This window comes from Fundulus heteroclitus, chromosome 9, assembly GCF_011125445.2.
Source record: "Fundulus heteroclitus isolate FHET01 chromosome 9, MU-UCD_Fhet_4.1, whole genome shotgun sequence".
Classification (NCBI taxonomy): Eukaryota; Metazoa; Chordata; class Actinopteri; order Cyprinodontiformes; family Fundulidae; genus Fundulus; species Fundulus heteroclitus.
Window position 1 is genome coordinate 25,775,440 of NC_046369.1, and position 20,777 is coordinate 25,796,216.

At 44.9% G+C, this 20,777-nt stretch overlaps 1 protein-coding gene across 1 annotated transcript in view; it reads left to right on the plus strand.

The window, feature by feature from the left end:
• Nucleotides 1–20,777, plus strand: part of ell (elongation factor RNA polymerase II) — a 56,321-nt gene that overhangs the window by 14,304 nt on the left and 21,240 nt on the right. The window contains exons 2-4 of the mRNA XM_021317625.2: nucleotides 2,352–2,396; nucleotides 14,198–14,319; nucleotides 15,035–15,198. Coding sequence (XP_021173300.2) covers nucleotides 2,352–2,396; nucleotides 14,198–14,319; nucleotides 15,035–15,198 — 331 coding nt within the window. The remainder of the gene's footprint in view (nucleotides 1–2,351; nucleotides 2,397–14,197; nucleotides 14,320–15,034; nucleotides 15,199–20,777) is intronic.

Below are 20,777 nucleotides of genomic sequence, written 5' to 3' on the forward strand. Positions count from 1 at the left end.
TTAAAGCTGTCTTTTAACTTGGCATGCATATTTTAGTCTGACTGAATCATTTCCTTTTTTTTTTTATTATTTCATTTAATCAATTTATGAAAATAATATATTTTCTATAAAATTGAGCTTGAATACCAATGTTTTGGCAGTTCCAATGTCAGACGGTAAAACTGAGCAAATCAACACAGGATGATGAGTCTGAAAACTGTCCCCTTTTTTTAATGATGGCAAAATAAAAAAAATTTTTTTACATTTGTTTCATCTTAAAATTGTCAGATATAAAATCACACCAATTACTAACACGGTCTTATGTCCGGGTGACACAACCGAAAGAGTCTTTTTTACTGTGAATTTGGGAAATAACTGAACAGGATATTACGTCATCTAGAGAAACCCAACTGATCTTTTTTAGGTTGAATGAAAAGGTTTCTGGGTCCTTCTCATTAAAACCAACAATTTTTTTCTCATCTCTCATGACACCTGTTTAAATACATTGTTCCAAATTCAAAAACACGCATTAAATCTATTTTGTAAGCTTCTGAGCGCGGTGGTGGGCAGAAAAACGCGACCCTTCTACGGATGCCTCCGTCCTCGACACGGTTGTCTCCGGTTCATACCCCGACCCGGGGGACCTTTGCAGCATGTTCGTTCCCTTACTCTCTTTACCCATTTCCTGTCTAGCAACTGTCCAAATAAAGACCAATAAATGCAAACTTCCCCAAATAGACTTTGTCCTCCTCAGGATAAAGCACACAGTTCTTATATGGCTAATTATTTTTGCCCTGCTGACTATAAACGATACAATAGTCGCCTGTATCCAAGAGACGATCATAAAATACACAGATTTTGAGGGATTATATAATCCGGTTTTCTTTGACTGTAGTTGTGATCCTCATCCAGACCAGATGACCGCTGTGAATTATGGGCCCTGTGTTTTTTTTGTTTTACAAACTCTGTGACCGCCTGCTTGGAGATGTTTACGGGCATTTCCTTACTCTAGACTCTGAGCAGCTTATAGAAAACTACTCGAGCTGTTCGGTGTTCAAAGCAGGTATGAAATGTTCACGTGACGGATGCACATCTTTGTCGGCATGAAACATCCCGCTGTGGACGCCTCCTTTTTATTACCCGGGTAATGAACGGCCAAAACTGCTAAAGTACAAGATGGAGCTGGGGGAAAAGGACCAGCTTGTTGTGCATAAGTACAGAATTAAAGCCAGTCCCTTACTCTGGCATCAAGAACAAATCGAGGTCCCTAGTATCCTCATTGGCCTGGATCTCTAACCAAGGGTTGCGTACGTGTCTTTTTTTTGCTGCACAGTGTCTTGCGCCCAGCTCGTGGTAAATTCCTCTTTTTCTGGCTAAAGGAACAACCTGTTTCGACATCCATTTCGAACTTCTGCAATATGTACAATGTACATACCTTTTCAAACAGTATGGCTTTACTAGGTAGTAAGACCGCCAGGCCCCTTTTGAAATTGGGAAAAATTCAGATAAGAGTATTATTTCTATTTCTAAATCAGTCACCGGATATTTAACAAGCCAAGTCCAAATGGAAACTAACGCACAGAGAAGCTGAGTAAACTCCATGAGCCTGTAGATAGAAGAACCCCCTCTGGCAGCGGTAACTTGAAATACGTGTTGACCTGGGCCTTATGTCAACGCTGTCTACTTGTTCAATCTGTTTGAGTTCATGCAGTTTTTTTATATCATTAATGCTGAGGTTTTCTTCAGAGCCCTTTGTGTTTTTAGTTGTTTGAGTCTTGGACTTTGACTAGGCCATGGGAACACAACGACTCTTTATCCGATGGGCTGCATCATGTTGCATGAGCCGGCCAAGCTTCAGTTTTCAGACCTTTTGACCAGAAATCAATTATCCCAGTAACTGGACGGCATGTAGTTGCTGTAGCTGCAGAAGAAGCCCAGTTGACCGGCTCTCCCAGCACACTACTTGATAGTTGGTGTGAGAGGTTGTTAAGTCTTTGGTTGTTTTGGTCAGGTGTGACGATGTGCTTCATAACCAATCTATTTCACTCTTTATTTTGGCCAAGTGAATATTATTGGAGAGGTCTTGTGGTTGGTTGCCACATTGTATATCTAAGTCATGTTTTGTAGTATTTGGAATTGCTCTCACCCACAGTTTAATGTAAACCATAACTAAATTGTGGTCAAATGTACTCTATAAGGAATCTTTATTGTGTTTATTTAACTTTCAGACACTGATGTGTAAGGAGTTGGTTTAGGTCATTTTGTGTGATAATTTCCTCCTGGTTAAACATTTAATTCTATATTGTTGTCTTCAAAAATGTGGCCTGAAATAAACGTAAATCTTCTCCTAATGTGTTGTCTCTTTATTGCAGGTCCTGTCACTACAGCCATTGATCAGATTTAATGGAAACCAAGGGGTAAGCTAACAACCTTTCTCTCTCTCAGTAGAGCCATTCATGCATGTGTTACAAAGCATTTTAATTTTCTTTTTATTATTCAGTATTGTTCTGGGTGCATTACTCTTTACACGCTGAATATTTAGATATTCACTAATGGCAATATGCATGTTTAGCCTTTGTGATGTACAGCTTAGTTTAATATGTCCTCATTTGATGTCGACCCACTCCCCAGCGTCGCCGCACACCAACAGAAGCTAATTGCCATTAAGTTATTGCTTTACTTTTTACAGTTGAGTTATTTTTGTGAGCATCAACAGCTTTTTAACACTCTGTTCAGCCATGTCCCTTCATTTCCTTTAGCTTACAGAGCTAGCCACATTTATGGTAAGGGTGTTAAAAAAAAAAGTGAAAGTGACTATATTGTTGCAGCGCCATTTGACTACATTTAGTCAGGGAGAAAAAGGATCCCAGGATAGGAAATGGGGATTTTTTTGTTTTTGTTTTTAATATATATATTTAACAATAATAAAATTTAATGATACCGCCTCTTTTAACACTTAGCACAGCTCCCATTTGCCAACCGGATCGTCCTGAGCCCTGCGTCACCGTCTATGCCAGTGGTCTCAGTCTCCAGTCCTTCAGCGCCGGTGTCCTGCAACTTTTAGATGCGTCTCTGCTTCAACACAACCGACGGCAATATGAGCTGATTAGCTCACGCTAGTGAGGTAGTTTAGCCATTTGATTCAGGTGTGTAGGACCAGGGACACATCTAAAGGTTGCAGGACACCGGCCCTCGAGGATTTGGTTTCTTTCCCTCAGCTCAGCCCACTTTGTTTTCTGTAAGTTTCAGGTTCTGGCCACTGAGATGGCCATGGGTGAAGGATAGCTTTGTACCTGGGGATCCCATTTCTGTGTCGATATTAGATCATTATCGGATGAGTAGCTCTACCGTAACCAATTTTCAGTTCACTGAGAGCCCACCAGATTTTTTTTTAAGGTTTTTGCGGCTCGTTTTTTTGTACAGTCGGCCACGTCGAGGACTAAGGCCTCCGTACATTGGTCATGCGCACTAACCACTGCGCCACCGATGCACGCCCTTTAGGACTGTTCTTGTGCTATAAAGAGGTTATTATGCTACGCAGCTTAACAAGCCTCTCATGGTCTTCAGAAATTAAACAGATCCACAGCATCATGGGGCCTCCGCCATACCTAAGAGTGAACGCCCCACCGTAAATCCCGCCTGGCGTGCTTGTTGAATAAAGAACCGTTGCAGCAAAGGCCTTTTCCCTCACGACCAGTTGCCGTACACGTGGTGCATTATGGTCGTTTTAGAGACTTGGTGAAATGGGCCTCTCTGTCACACCCAAAATCAAGTCAAGAAATATGAGGAAGCGGGCTGTTGGGAGCACGAATTACTGAGCCACTAGTCTTTTTTGTTTTATTTTTTTATTTATTTTTTTGTAAAAAGAAAGTTTTCCCTAGAAAATGGATGGATGGATGGATGGATGAATGGATGAAAGTTTTCCCTAACATGTGATCCCACTCATCCCTCACCCTCTCATTAGACGTACTCAGATTAAAAGTAGGGTTTTTCTACATTAGTTATTGTGACGTTCTGCTTCTGTAGTGAAAGATGAATTTGTTTTAAAAGATGTTGTGCGTTTTCTTTAACAGGGTTGCAAATACATGCGGCCAGATCTCAATTTATTTATTTATTTATTTTTGGTCAATCAAAGTTTTTTAATATTTGTTGTAAGTAAAAACACAGACCGCGTGTTTTTGCAGGGGTTTTTTTTTTTGTCCGTTTCCCAAGATCTCCTTGGGTCAGTGTATATGTAGAGGCTGGACGAAGGATCTTCTTTGTTTTTTTTTTTTGTTTTTGTTTTTTTCCACATACTCATGTTTCTGTCCATTGTAAGGCTTGCGAAATTTGACCGTAACCCACCCGTCTCTTGAGAAATGCTTGTATATCCTAGATTGTCCTTTTTTTTTTTCCTTATCACTATTCTGGGGTGGTTTTCTTTTGCCTATGTTTTACTTGCCATAGATATATATAACCTATTCTAACACCCTTGAAAGAAATCTGAACAGCAATGCAAAGTTTTCACACTGTGGAATAGGTGATAGGCACTAAATCAAAATAAAGCAAATTATACGGTCTGAAAAGGGCAATTGTATTCAAATAATTAAACCCTGCAGCACAGATTATGCTCACTCTACATGCATCTGCTTGCTTTGCCTCTTCTGTTTCGAAGGCAAGTTAATGACGGCACAGAGTTGACTGACAGAAAAGTGATAATGCATTTATAGGAGACAGGGAATCTTTGTTAGTGCGTTAACGCTTCTTTGTTCCTGCAGCAATGTATGTGATGAAACGCAACTATTTGTGCACACATTTCATGCAACTGTAGTCACAAAGGGACCAGGGCAACGTGTGTGAGCGTGCTCAGTCTGGCATGCCTTCTCCGTTTATTTGCTCTTCTGCGCCGCAAAAAGTTCAGGTTGGTTTGACACGCTTTGGGCTGGAACAGTTAGTGATTTCTTTTTTTTTCTCCAAGCACACTGCTGGCATTGCACCCGCATCCAGAATAGGATAATTATAGGCTGCTGCTGCTGCTGCTGCTGGTGGCTCTCATTTCAAGAACTGCAGAAACTTCCAACATGTCCATGCACGGCGACGTCGCATATATGGAAAGGGATAATCTTTCACTGCTGCATTTTTACCTCTTGTACTGATTTTGCTCCAGCCCACTCTGTGACTTGCTTGATTTGAAATTGGCTCGTCGTAAGCCATCAAGCGTGATAAAAAGGCTTTAAAGCTCAGGTAACATTTTCAGATATAAATAAGCCAGCAAAAGTTGTCCATTTGCTGGGAATAATTGACATATTTGTGATCCTTCCCCATGAGGAATTGTGGCTTTTAAATCTCTACATTTATGAGCCTATATTGGGATATAAATTAGGGAAGATTGTGGAGGGGAAAAAAAAGCTTTTGAGCTAAACTGATTATATGTCGAATGGTTTGCAGTGACAAGAAAATTTTGAACAGTTTGGTTATCCTTTCAGTTTCAGCACTCTAATCTAAAAAAAATAATGTAATTTATTACACGCAGTGATACATTTTCAGGAACAAAGAGTCATTGCTGAAGAAGTTGTCTGCTCACAGTGCTGTTTTTCAACCGCGTCAGTGGAAAGTTGAGTGAAAGGAAAAGATGTGGTTAGAAAAAAGGTGCAGAAGCAAAAAGATGAGCAACAGTCTGAGAAGATTATAAGACTAATTCCATTCAAGACGTTGGGGGATGAGTCAGTAGGTGTGGACTGTGGCTGGCGTTGGTGCTTAAGGTGTCACTATGCACAGACGAGATGCTCCTGTCCCAGAGACGTCAGAAGTGTTTTACCTGAACTAAGTAGAAAGGAGATTAAGATGTTGCTCAGTTGTCCAGAGTCTTTTTTTTTTTTTTCAGATGAAAGTACATGTGTTGAATTTGGAAATGAGTGTCAGTCTGGAGTGTAGGAAGATTGAAGAAGCACAGAATGCAAGCTGCTTAAGGCCCACTGTGAAAGTGTCCTGTTAATTTTACAGCAGGAGCTGGCATTGCCAAATGTACCAGTACCTGCACCGGACCCAATCATCCACTAAGCTCCAGATTTTTACTTAAGGTAAATGCTGAATGAAAACTGTGCTGGTCGCTCTTAACCAGAGCTACAGGATGGATTAGAGTAACTTAGGACTCCTTTTTGAAAGCAAAGCAAGCACTTTGACAGAGCAAATTTCTAGGAAGTTCATTGAATAACCCATCTGGCTACTAAAAGCCTGCTGTCTTAATACTGAAGAGAGCATTGGGTTGGGTTGGGTGGGGGGGGGGGGGGGGAGCTTTTAGAGGAATTGGACCTTTTCCACCTGTACAGCCACAAGTTTCTTGGTGGGATTCCAGCAGTATCCACAGCTGTCTTGAACAGTACATTTTTATTCCTCAATTATATTTGGTTTCTCATCATCTTATTTCCTCTGCTTCATGTTGGGGGGGGGGGGAAGGCAAACAACTACTCATTCTGCTTTTTCTTTAACCAAATGAACTCATTTATTTTCTTTTTTGTGTGTAAATTCAATGTATGCTAAGAAAAAAAATGTGTCTCTATTGAGAAAATTCAGCAAAATGATAACTTCTTTGCTAAAGCAATGTTGCTGGAAGGCCATAATTAGCTTTTAGCAGCATCCTCCTCGTCTTGTGACTTATTTGGCACATATATAGGGCTGGTTTTCACATGCTGATATGTGTTGCAGAGCTAATTCATCATCTGATCATTCATGCAGACGGAAGATTTTATTGATGGCGCAGGATTTCCCAAGAAATGTTTGTTGCTACTCATACAGAATGTTAGTAAGAAGTGAGAAATTACAGAGCAGATGGGCTGGCTGTCACAAGAGCCCACTTCTCATTCAGTCAGATTCATTCATCTGCTACCTCTGTCTCTCTTTCACCGTCTCTCTCTCTCTCTCTCTCTATCTATCTATCTGGCTGCGTCCAAAAACGTCTTTTGGGCAAGGGAAGTGAGTGAAAATCCAAAGTTTTCACAAGTTGTGTTTTGGCTGTTGGGTTCCGCTTCGCCATCTCTGCTGCGGGGACGTTAACTTTTCAAAAAAAAACTCAAACTGGAAAGGGCTTAGTTCTGGCTCAGTTGGTTGGATGCAACCCCACTTTGGATTTAAAAGTGTCTGACACTGTTAAAGAAAGTCACTTAGGGAACATGGCTTCATTGAAGTAGAAGGAAAAACAAAAAAAAAACATAGCAAAGCATGCGACTCAAACACACATCTCAATGTGTTGATCAGGTTTCTTATTGACTCGGCCGGAAAAAAACTTTTTGTTGGTTCCAACTTTGTTTCTTTTGTTGAGTTTCTCAGAACTCAGCAATGCTCACCTAAACCTGGAGCTTCCCGGGTTAAGAGTCGTCACGAGTTGATGGACGACCAATCAGAAGCAGACTTTGGACGGCATGCACTACATCGATAGGGAAAATTTGTTTCTTTTTGTTTTCTTTGAGCAGAGCAGGGTCTCCAAATAGGACCAGACGATCATTCATTAACAATATATATCAATCGATAGACATGTGGTTCAATAGGGGGAAAAGGTTCAATAGAGGAACAGTTTTCCTTTTGCACTCTAAGATATCATGTAGGTTAATACTACAGTCGTTACTTCTGCCCAGCCAATTACAAACACAGACCCAGGAACGCACCATCACCAGGCTTCAAAGAGCTCAGAGAGCATGTGTCTTATTTTTTTAAGCTCACAGTTTTCTTAAAAAGTTGTTTGAATAAAGGTTAGAGGCTAAATTCAGTGTTTGTGTTCTTTACCTAAAAATAGGTAATTAAGCAGCAATAGCATAAAATGGCCAGGGCTGTACTTAAAATATGTGTTTTGAACTTGTTGATAATTATCTATATTGATCAGTATTATATTTATTTATCGATATGCTTTTTTTTCTGTATTGTCCAGCCCTAGTCTCAAACTGCAGTTCCCTGAAGTTTTGTCCTGCAGCTTTTAGATGTCTCTGCTTTAATAAACGTGAATCTAATGGGTGAATCGGCTCATCAACATGCAATCGATATACAGAGTCCCGCTAATAGCCTAGTTGTTTGACTCGGATATGTTTAAGCAGAGGAATGTTTGAAAGCTGCAGGACACCAGCCCTTAAGGACTCTAGTGTGACACCCTTCGACCAGAGGGAGAACAAATCTGTCAGAATATCGTTATCGATAGGTTACTGTCGGCAGGCTGAAGTGCTTTTTCACTTTCAAGGTTTAAGAAATGGGATTCTGTTTTTAAAAAGAACTTCACATTCAGTTTGCCAGATTATCAGATTAAATTAACCAATCAGGATTTGTTTTGAAAACTTTTCCGAATTTCTAAATGAGCAAAATTAGATTCTTTCTATACTGAGACATCCAAACGAGAACCCTTAAAAGTCATTAACAACATGAATATGTTCAAATTCTTTGAGATGAAAGCTGTTGTGTTTATATGTCCAGCAAGAAGAGTGTTTTTTTTTTGTTTTTGTTTTTTTGTCAGTCTAATAAGAAATCTAAGTTCAGTGGACATATTGTAGTAAATTGTCATTGTCTTCCTAGTAGATATTATAATTCTAATCAAACAGCAACACCGTCCTTGTGCATCTTATTTCTCCAGCCACAGCCGGTGTCAGTTTATGCTAATATCACCAAGCAGTTGGATCATATTTTAATACCCACACACGTGTACAAATAGGCTCTGGTAGCCCAGATTCACAGCTAACCTACATGAGAGAAACAAAATCTCCTTTTGGGTTAAAAGGGACTCTTCAGCTTGGCTGTTAAGTAAGAATCCATCTCGTTTTACGGACTCTTCACTCTTATATTTGTATGCGTGCTCAGAGGGGCTTAAGCTATAATATTTGTTCAAGTGAAACCTGAGCCATGTGGTGCGGAGGAGCCTCTTCTGGCGGTGTCATCCTCTACAGTGTGAGTCAGGGAGCCAGCTTAGTCACACCCCTGTGCCCTGGTTTCCAGTCAGTTCCTCTGCCTCCTAATTGTGTCGGGACTGGCACAGTCAGCTCAGCCTCTCTTCATCTGTCTTTTGAAATAATTGTTGAACATAGTGCAGAGTGCACTCTTTCTAATTCTTCTTACCCATTAGAGATTACAGCTTTCACAGGGTTGGTGTTTTTTTTTTTTTTTTTATATGGCTGCAGATGTTTATTGTTCCACTGGGCTTTTTTCCTACTATAATTAAAGTCCAGGTCATTAAAAGAACGTATATTTGAAGATAAGCTGTTTTTAAATTATTGTTTCATTTATAAAGAGAATTGGGAACTATTTAAAACAACCTTGGTTTGTATGAAAGGCTAATTGCCCCCCCATCACTGAGTCGTGAATCAACTCTTATTAACCACATTTTTGGAAAGCTGTGTTCAGTTTCCAAGCACTCCAGCCTGAATGCTAATAGACTCGTAGAATCAAGATATCAACTAAATAAAACCATTCATATAACGCCAAGTGGCTAAAAAATAACTTTGAAAAGCCACCGATCATGCCCTAATCTATAGAAAGTAAAGGGTAGATGAGATTCAAAGTTATTCACATCTGTCACTTTGCAGAGGCTTAAAAAGCTATTTATATGGCTGTGGGGCTCCGCCTTGCTACTGTGATAGACTTTAGCTACAAACAAGAGACCACTGGACAGAGCTGAACTGTCCCAGGAGTGAACGGCCCACCAAATATACAGAAAAATCAATCAATTAATCATGTAGCAGGTCACAAAAGAAGTAAAAACAACATACAAAGCACTGCAGGCCTCACATGCCTTTGAGTTGGCCTTGTCAAAATTTGGACTTTGATCTGTTTATGATGCTAATAGTATGACCTTAAACAAGCCGTGTTGCTGAATTAAAACAATGTCTCCCTTTTAATTTCCTGACTAAAATAAATCACCGATTGATAACTACTCTCTATAGTTCCTCTGATGCTCTTTGTCAGAGACTGATGATACCGACGTCCAAATCCTCCAAGTATGACAGAAAGCATAAACAGACATAAATCTGCATGAGAGGAACACTAATCATGACAGGCTGTGTGTGTGTGTGGTCTGACTGCCGCAGTATTTAGGTGGGTGGGGGCGTATTAAGTCAATTCCTGAAGTCTCCTAGCAGAACATTGCCCCCCAGCACTGTTCGGCATTTTCTCTATACACACCCAGCTCAGATCGCTTCCACTCCTGCATCTGGATCTACAGTGAACTCTTAACTACAGTCACAACAATGGTGGCATCCGTATTGGTGAGCAACAAGAATCCCAAAAGTATCCAGGCATGCGCTGCGTGTGCCAGCTCCATCCGGTGCCCAGAATAGATGCGCTCCTCAGGCAACGAGAGACAAAGACGGGAGCAGCTCTGGGGATCCGCTGCTCCTGCTGGAGCTGCTCTTTGTGTGTGCACGGCTGGATTTTAGTCTGTCAGCGTGAATAAAAGCAATGGCTTTAAAAGAGGTCACCAGGGCACTTGGTTACATGTCAAAGGTAATAGGCAGCACATTTTTATTTTTGTGTTCTGACCTAATTTCTTACAGAGGACATCTGTGATGCAAATAAGGACGAATAAAATGAAGTCAGAAGAACTCCACAACTTCAGAACATGCTTTCTTATTAAGTTTACCTTTTAAAACATGTATCAAATTGATAAGATAACAATTAAAAATGCATTTTTAGCCTAATTGAAGGGGAAACGGTGTGCATATCTACCGATAGGCTGTAAATATCGTCAAAAGGATTTCTACTGAATGTCCATTTTCAACTTTTTTTTTACTAATCTGGACACCAGCGTTTATGAAAGAGTTGAAATTATTACCTTAACCTGTCATCAGAGCTCCTTGTTGCAGTTGATGTAACTTTAATAGATGAACTATGTTCAGACTCCAGCTCCTGTAGATAAATTCTCAGTTATCCGGATCATCACGACAGCAAACAGGCTTAAAACGGAGTTCCCGCATGATTGTGATACCATGCAGCCAAAAAGATCACTCTTTTAACACTTCTCTTGAGTCTTTACAGTATGTGTTGAACATGATGGAAAACAGATTTTATTTTTACACTGAGCAACATTATTTCTAAGTTGGCTTTCTAGCACGATTGTTTTTTTGTGTTTTTTGTTGTTTTTGAAACGTTGCTCGCATTGCATGCAAAATTAGCTTTTTGTTTTTAATGATATACGATTGCAAGTGTCTCACTTGCAACACTTAATATTATGGCTCCAGATTTGAATGCACAACATCACAGAGGAATGTTTGTAATGCATTGCAATCCAAGTCTTACTGCGGCAGACGGCCACATCCGACACACATTAGTGACCCAGAAGCTAAAGGGGTCACACAGAGTGCTGGAAGAAGGATTCAAACGTAGAGGAGTGAAGAAAGTGCATTTATTGCTCCCAATATTGTCAGTGCAATTTTTGGCAATATTGCCATCTCTGGAATTGCTAATTCTGTGCAGACTTATCTATCTTATATTCTGTATTCTACTTTGATGGTGTTTGCGTTTTTAGTTGATTTTTAAGAACTGCAATCTAAAAAGATGTAAGAACAGCTTTTAATTTTTTTTTTTTTTTTTGCTTCATGATATGAGGAAAATCTTAGATTGTGATGCTATAGTTGAATATTGTTTCAGAATGACTCACATTTTCTTCACTCTTTGGTTTTCCATCACAATCACAGCGTCACCTCTGTCCTTGAGCTTCAGCGTCTTGCTCATTACGGTGGATGTAAGGTGTGGACATAAAAGACAGAAGCTCATCTGAAACGACTGACTTTAGTCTTCGAGAGCAGAGCTCATATGCACAACACCTAAATATAGTACCCTGCCGAAAAATGCATTGAAGCAGTCCTTTGCAATATTTCAAATAGAACGTTTTTGTTTTTTTTCAGGAGCACAAACAGTTTTGCTTTCTAAGATAGCATCTAGCCACCCAAAGAGGAAATGCGTCACATTTACGTCGGGCGCACATACGTTTGCCACATTCAGAATAACTTGATCCTAACGAACGTTTACATGCATAAATCTCAATCGGATTACAATTTCATTCCGGTTGAGCTTAATCTGATTAAAATGTTACGATTGGCGTGTTTACGTGACGCATTTTTATTGCGATCGTCCCTTTTTATTCCGATTACTTTAGTCCATGCAAACATAGCTATTGTGTGAGCGGTCACTGTAAAGTTGGAGCTGGCATTTTAAACTGGCTCAAGCATCTTTGTGATTAGCACAACCAGCATTAATAAAGCAGCTTTCTCTGTCTGTATCCCCCAGAGAATGTGAATCCTGACTTTCAATCTTGGATTTCCAAAGCACTGCCAGTCTTTCTGAATCTGTCATTTTCCATAACTGGGAGAGCTTGAAAACTCCCATTAAACGGCACCTTTGCTGTACTCCATGTAACCTTCCTGTTATCTACTGGAAGTGCGTCTCTCTCGCAGCCTGAATGAGCTGCAGACATGTAACAAAAAATTATGTAGCAGACACATCTTAAGTTCTTAAATCCATTTTTACAATCCTCCAATGAATCCAGTGGTACTTCACTATGCATCTCCTTCACTTGGTAACCAGCATCCGCTTCCAAAGGGGATGCTGCTGCAGATATTTCCATCAATAGTCTTTATTTGGTTTGATCTTTGTCTGAATTTCCATAATTTCAGACAGCGAACCGTCACGTTTGCAGTAAACTATCACGTCCTCTCCAAAAGCCGTTGTCTCAGTCCGGCTCGGCTTGTAAATGTGCCGCTGCTGACCATAAAATGTCCTGTGAGCTTTCAAGCTCTGTTGTTTAGGCGAGCTGCGGCGTAAATTGTAACTCATCCTCTGCTCTCGCGTCTCGAGATAATCTTTGAAGAGAGCTGAGCGGCCCGCATCTTCACCTCACGTCAGTTCTGGCACAGAGTTCAACCGAGCCGCATCCTGAGCTGCTTTTTTTTCAGGATGGGGTTATTACCAGTGAACTGCTGACTGGTCATGTGTGTTTGCAGTCCAGAACTATCTAACTCGCTGCTGCTGCTTCAGTGTGGCGTTGAACTGGATCAGTTCTGAGGCAGTGACCTCTTGAACTCATGCAGCCAGCCAGCTTCACACACAAACCTAGCCTTGAATTAAAGGTACAGTAAAAGGTTTAAATGTCATCCTCCCCCCCCCACCTTCTGCTGCTTCTACATTCGTTTACAGAGGACTGCTAGCATATGTCTAAATTTCTGCTGTTTCTTCTCAAGCTATTTCTTTGACTCAAGAAGCACTGATCCGCTTGTTTATAGATGTGGAGGGTAGTTGAAAAGGGTTAATGTAGTTTCTTTACAAACGCGAACAAATGAATGCTGGAGGACGGTAATTGTGAAATTAGAATCATTACTACACAGCAACTACACTGTGTCCACCGCGTGAACACTTGTTAAAACTATAGTAGCAGCCTTGTGCGAGTAGGAGACTTTTAGTTGTAATACCCTTGAATATCTCGAGACCTGGATAATACGATCCAAAGAGATTTAGCAAACATAAAACCAGCAATTATTCCTGCTAAAACTATATACGTAGTGAAGAAATATTGTATGAATGATAACATGTTATTCTCTTTATTCTGATGCATAGACTAAAGCAAAAAAAATAAATAATAATCTGCTGTTCTGCTCTTCATAGAGTGATTCAGGTGTAGGAAGCAATCGTCTTCTGGTTTAGTCGTAGCGTCTGCTGCAGAAGCCAGAAGGACATACGGCTGGTAGCTAGCCCACTGTAGCCCTATAATGTTGAGTGATAGGTGGAGCTCCTTTTACCTCCCACAGCCTGACGATCCGTGGAAATATTCCCTAACGGCCGCATTTAATCTTTATGCTAAGCTAAAACAAAAGGTTTAGGTCTCTTCTTACAGCCTGCTGGCTGCAACAGGTGGGGGAGGGGCCACAGGGGTGTTGCTCTGAGCTGAATAGAGCCAGAAAAAAAGACAGTATGCTGAAAAATGTTTGCTGTTTTGATACCACCAACCAGGCCCTGTCTAGATGATAATATGGCTGAATAAGATGTTTTTCTTTTTTTATATATATACAGAGAAATGTCTCATTTACAGCTTTCCTTGTATTTCATGATATTATTTGGGTTTATGCAATATTACAGTTTTTAATGTCATGTGTACGTCTTGCACAGCTGCATCACTTGATTTAAAAAAAAAAGAAAGATAATTTGACTCTAAATGAAGAAGCCCATTCAGATTTAATGCATCCATGTTATGTTTTGTTTCTTCTTCTGTCTCTAACAGAAGATTTCAATACCACGGTCAGAAACGTCCGGCGAGCTGCAAACGTTTACCTTCGACCTGTCGAACGTGGGCAGAGATAACCCCCAGGGCAGCTTCGACTGCATCCAGCAGTACATCACCAGGTGAAAGCTTTTCTCTTTTCCAGCCACAATTAAGCTCCAACAAACAAACCTGTGGGTCAGACGCTCTCAGGACCTCCTCGTAAGCTTGAAAGAAAGAAATAAGTTATTAAAGAAGAAGCTACACGAACTGATGAGTTCAAATATGCGGAACATCGAATAAATAAATTCAGATGTTCATGTCTAAAAAGACGGGCAGCGAAGCAGAAAAAGGGAACAATAAGAATCACTCTGACCCCAATTATCCTGAAAGTATTTTTAACATGTGGGTCAGGCAGAATGCGCTTTACGTCTCTCCCTGGATCCCAATCAGGCTTGCGCTGCCGCCTGAAAACCCAAATGACTGAGCTCGGCTTCTACAGACTGTGCCGCACCTTCTCATTTTCTGCCAAAGTGGAGGAGATTCAAAAAAAAAAAAAAAGAGTGGGCGAAGGCCTGGGAAGAATCAGGATGTGTGACGCGCCGCTGAGCTGCACTGTGGGAAACCATGGTTGGTTGAGGGAAATTGGAAAAATAATAGTTGTGCCCTCAGAAGGTTAATTCGATCTCTAGGAGGGGAAGGAAGGTTACCGCATGTAATAAAAGTATAAATATGAGAATAGATGGGCTGTATTTCATTTAGCTCCCAAATAAGTTGCCTTAAGTTGTCCCGACTTCTTGTGTTTCAGCTTCTATCCTCTGCGTACCTGTTTTTCTCAGTTTTCCTTTGTTTTGGCAGTGACGGGAGTATTCAGCTGGATTGTCTGGGCGGCATCCAGGACAAGATCACAGTGCGAGCCACCGATGACTCCTACCAGAAGGCCAGAGAAAGCATGGCCCAGGTTGAGGAGGAGACTCGCAGCAGGAGCGCTATTGTCATCAAGCCAGGGGGAAGATACGTAGGTGAGGAGGCCGGATATTGACCCGAACGTACTCCGGGCCAGCGTGTAATTTGCTTTTAGCCTTGTGCTTGCTAAGACTGCGGTCTAATAAGTTTGCCTTTTGGTTTGTGAGAAGAGGAAGCAGACCAATAAGACCCACTTCAGCACAATAAACCTGTCAGGAGTAGAATTACCGAGTCCGACTGGAAGAATCTCATCCTGCAAACATCCCCGTGATTGCGTAGTTTTGCTCTGCTCGTACACAGAGTTGGTTAATCTCTACTTGACAGGTTGTTTGGATCAAGTAGATGACTAACGGCAAGTATTCCTCAATCTCAGTTACTGAATATGATGTTATTTTCTAAATAGCCCTCAGTTCTATTTCATCCCTACTGACCGCCAGAGGCGGTGCTTAAAGCACTGAATGATCACTCTTGCGCATGCACAGGTCGAGAATCTTATACCAACATAGTCACGTGTGACCCCCGGTGACTCCGGAGCCCATATAGTCACGTGACAGCGACAGCTCAGTCCCTTTCAATCTTCTCGCATGCAGGTTGTGCAGGTGGTAAGTCACTGATTGTTGCTTGTCGCTGGTAGCCTCGAGACTACGGTCGGGGCTGCGAGGATTTTCTCGCCCTCCAGAGGCTGCGCAAGCTATTCTTATTACAACTCTTTCTTCAATTGGTAAGTTGTTTTCCTTTATTCGACGGGAAGCGGGACGCGTTCGCTCCCTGCGTCGATTTCCTTTGCCTTTTTGGCGACTCCGACCAACCTGTTGCTTGCCGTTTGGTTTTTGGTTGGTGCATATTTTGTTAATCGCTCCCGCTTTCGGGCGTGCGTTTCTTATTTACTCTACAGCCGTTTTTGCGGCTTGCCTTTATCTTGGCAAATTGCAGCCGTGTTGGCTTACATATACTGATTGAGCTTGCGTCTCATTACCGTGCAGCCGTTTTCGGGCTTGCCTCCTTCATTTATCGTGCAGCCGTTTTCGGGCTTGCCTCCTTCATTTATCGTGCAGCCGTTTTCGGGCTTGCCTCCTTCATTTACCGTGCAGCCGTTTTCGGGCTTGCCTCCTCCGTTTACCGGGCAGCCGTTTTCGGGCTTGCCTCCTTCATTTACCGTGCAGCCGTTTTCGGGCTTGCCTCCTTCATTTACCGTGCAGCCGTTTTCGGGCTTGCCTCCTTCATTTACCGTGCAGCCGTTTTCGGGCTTGCCTCCTCCGTTTACCGGGCAGCCGTTTTCGGGCTTGCCTCCTTCATTTACCGTGCAGCCGTTTTCGGGCTTGCCTCCTCCGTTTACCGGGCAGCCGTTTTCGGGCTTGCCTCCTCCGTTTACCGTGCAGCCGTTTTCGGGCTTGCCTCCTTCATTTACCGTGCAGCCGTTTTCGGGCTTGCCTCCTTCATTTACCGTGCAGCCGTTTTCGGGCTTGCCTCATTTATTTACCGGGCAGCCGTTCCCGAGCTTGCCTCCTTCATTTACCGGGCAGCCGTTCCCAAGCTTGCCTCATTTATTTACCGGGCAGCCGTTTCCGAGCTTGCCTCCTTCATTTACCGGGCAGCCGTTCCCGAGCTTGCCTATTAAGTTAATTGCGGCCGTTTTCGGGCTCGCCTTCTCATTGTGAGCAGCCGTGTTCGGCTTCCCTCACAGTGCTCTTTGCAGCTTTTCCACTGCTGGGGAACCCCTGGTGGCGTGTTCTGCTCGACCGGGTTTCCTGGCCTATTTGCTCGTCTGCTAGTGTCAAGAGTAGCGTTTTCAGCTCGACCTGACCTAGTCCTGCGAGCACATGATGTTGGACGTGCCGTGCTGCAGAGCTTGTTTGGCCCCTCTCCAGTTAGAGGATGGGCATGACCTCTGTCCCTCTTGTTTGGGACCGGATCACCTGAGGGAGGCCTTGACTGAAGCGGCCTGCCCTAATTGTTCTGTTCTTCCCTTGTCCCTGCGTAATGCTCGCTTAGCTGACTGTCAGGGCACCGGCCAGCCTAGGAAGCGTACGGTTCCTGAGGCTGCGGGGCCCCCCCGGAAGAGGACCAAGAGAAGCCCTACGGATTCCGAGGGCTTATCTGGGCAGGTGGCTCATCTTACTTCTGAGTTGAAGGAGATGAAAGCGCTGCTGGAGTCCCTCAGGGACGGACGTGGCGCGGGCTTGGTTGAAGACCCTGACCCGGTGCAGAGCATGGGTTCAGGACTCTCTGCCTTGGAGGACGATGCTATTTCCCTAGCAGCATCGGGTACTGATTTTCAGGATCAGCTTGACTCCGGCTCGCATCTGTCGGATGCCGGTTCGCATATCTCTTCCGATTCTCGGTCGGAAGAGGACGATTCTATAGTGGGTGCGTTAAAAACTGCTTTTGCCCGGTTGCAGCTGGATGCTCCGCAGAACCAACCTGTGACTTCCAGTGCGTTCTTTCGACGTCCTCCTGCTAGGTCGTCCTTTATGGTTCCCCCATCAGCCGAATATGTTAAAGAGGTTCATACCTGTTGGGCAGACACTAAGGTCTTCTCACGGCCGACCTCTGATGGCAGGGTTCTGGCGGCCATGCAAGATGCGCCCAAGTTTGGCTTGGGCCATATGCCTTCTGTTGAGCCCGCAATAGCATCCCTCATTGTGGCGCCAGATGAGGCTTTGAGAGCTAACGCCAGGTGTCCTCGTCCTCAGTGCCGGGTGACTGATGACCTACTGTGCAGGGCCTATGATGCGGGGTCTCGTTTAGGGCGGCTTGGTAACTCGTTGTCTCATTTGTTACTAGGTCTCTCAGCCTCCTTGGAAGGCTTTGCAATTGACGCCCCCACTCGGGGGCTGTTGGACGCATCGCTTCATGCCTTTGCCCTTTTGTCAAGGGAAATCGGCCGTGTCCTGTCCACCCTGGTTCAGGCACGCCGTCAAGTGTGGCTGGCTCAGTCTCCTTTGACTGAAGCCTGTAGACGGACCCTGATGAGCCTTCCAGTGGTTCCGGGGGAGTTGTTTGGCTCTGCTGCACTTGCAGCCTTGGAGCGGTCGGCCCAGGCTTCCCGTACCAAGCAGCAGTTGGCTGGCCTTCATCGCAGACCATCGCGGCATCCTGCTGCGGGTGCCTCGGCATCCCTTTCACGCACATATGTTGCTCGGACTACACCCCCCATGGGGCCGCCGCGACCTGCTGCGGCACCTACTGCAGCGCCTACTGCAGGACCTGCTCGGGTCGCTTCCCGACCCGGACAGTTTCCTCGGCGGCCCTCCCGCCCTCTTAAGGGCAGGGGGTCTCGGAAATGACATCACCGAGCTGGCGGTGGGACACTTTACCCCGGACCAGCTCAGTTGTTGGGCCGCTCTCGTTCCCGATCCGTGGGTGGTGTCTACAATTACCCGGGGTTATGCGCTACAGTTCCGCCGCCGCCCCCCAGTTCCTGGTCGAGTCAGGATGACGGTGATTCACGGCCTGGAAATGGCTCAGACTCTGAGCCAAGAGATAGGCGCCTTGCTGGCCAAGGGTGCTATATTGCCTGTCGACCCCCTGCAGGATCCAGGGGGCTTTTACTCAAAATATTTTTTAGTCCCAAAAAAGACTGGCGGACTCCGCCCAATTTTGGACCTGAGAGGTCTGAATGTTTTCTTGAAGGCTATCCCCTTCCACATGTTGAGCGTCAGGGATGTGCTTCAGGCAGTCTCCCCAGGCGACTGGTTCACCTTGGTCGACTTGAAGGACGCATACTTTCATGTCCCGATTGCACCGCATCATCAGCAGTTCCTCCGCTTTGCGTTTCAGGGCAAGCATTTTCAGTTCAGAGTCCTTCCGTTCGGCCTCTCCCTGTCCCCACGTGTGTTCACGCGGTGCGTAGCTGCGGCCCTGTGTCCTCTGCAGGCCAAGGGGTTGAAGATCCTGCCCTACTTGGACGACTGGCTCATCTGTGCGCCCACAGAAGCTCAAGCCGCTGCAGATACACGCACGCTGCTCGATCATATAGAGCTGTTGGGTCTTCATGTGAACTGGCAGAAGAGCAACTTGGTTCCATCTCAGGTGGTCACGTTTCTCGGCATCACGATGGACTCCTTAACCATGACTGCTCGACCATCGCCTCAGCGTGTCGAGAGCATTCTGCAGATGCTGCCCGCTTTTCTGCCCGGCCATGCACCCCCCTTTATTCTCTATCTTCGTCTATTGGGCATGCTGACTGCGGCTGCTGCGGTAACACCCCTGGGGCTGCTGTCTCTGCGACCACTGCAAATGTGGCTCAACAGCCAGAGGCTGGACCCTTCTCTTACGCCGCACCGCCGCAAGAGGCTGCGGGTGTCCTCTTATTGCCTCGCGTCACTGGCTCAGTGGCGGGATGCAGCATTTATGACCCGGGGGGTTCCACTGGGCTCTCTGCCGTCTCGACGGGAGGTCGTCTCTACCGACGCATCCACCACAGGGTGGGGGGCGTCGTGGCAGCGGCAGATTGCCCGAGGGACATGGTCTCCGCAGGAAAAGCGGCAGCACATCAACGTCCTGGAGCTAGAGGCTGTGCGGCGGGCGTTGCAACACTTCCTCCCAGGCCTGCGCCACAGGCATGTCCTGGTGCGGTCGGACAATACTTCGGTGGTGTTTCATATCAACCATCAGGGGGGAACACGGTCGATAGCCCTGCTGAGGCTGACCCAGAAGCTCTTGACTTGGGCGGCCCCTCTTTTCACCAGCCTCAGAGCAGCCCACATTCCAGGGGTCCAGAATGTTCCGGCCGATATTCTCTCTCGGGGACGCCCACCACCGGGGGAGTGGAGGCTCCATCCGGAGGTAGTGGAGATCATTTGGCAGAGGTACGGAAGGGCGGCTGTAGATCTGTTCGCATCCAAGGAGACAACACATTGCCCCCTGTGGTTCTCCCTGGCAGACAGTGCCAGTCCCCTGGGTCAGGATGCGCTGGCACACGACTGGCCCAGGGTGCTGCTCTATGCGTTTCCGCCACTTCCCCTGATAGGCCCAACACTCCTGAGGGTCCTTCAGGAAGGGCATCAGGTCGTTCTGGTAGCCCCCCGGTGGCCGGGGAGGACCTGGTTTCCACTGCTGCACAGGCTCTGTTGCAGCTCTCCGATGCCTCTTCCCCGCAGGAAGGACCTCCTGTCACAACTGGGTGGTCAGATCCTGCATCCCAACCCCAGTCGCCTCCATCTCTGGGTTTGGCCGCTACAGGGCCCGGCGTGTCCTTCTCTGAGTATGACGGAGACATCGGGCATACAATGACTAATGCCAGGGCCCCTTCCACACGACTGGTGTACACTCATAAGTGGAAAGTGTTTAGCAGCTGGTGTCAGGCAAGACACGAGGACCCGGTGCACTGCCCTGTTTCTGTTATTTTGACCTTCCTTCAAGGACTGCTCTCCCAAGGTCGGTCTCCTTCCACTCTGAAAGTTTATGTTGCTGCCATCTCTTGCTGGCATTCAGGGATGAGTGGGGAAACGGTTGGCCGTAACAAAGATATTTCTTTGTTTCTGAGAGGCGCCCGTCGCTTGCGCCCTCCCACACGCCCTGTTGTGCCCGTGTGGGACCTCTCCCTTGTCCTCGCCGCCCTGCGATCTCCTCCATTTGAACCATTGGCGGAGGCGAGTCTTGAGTGCGTGTCAAAAAAGACAGCTTTTCTCCT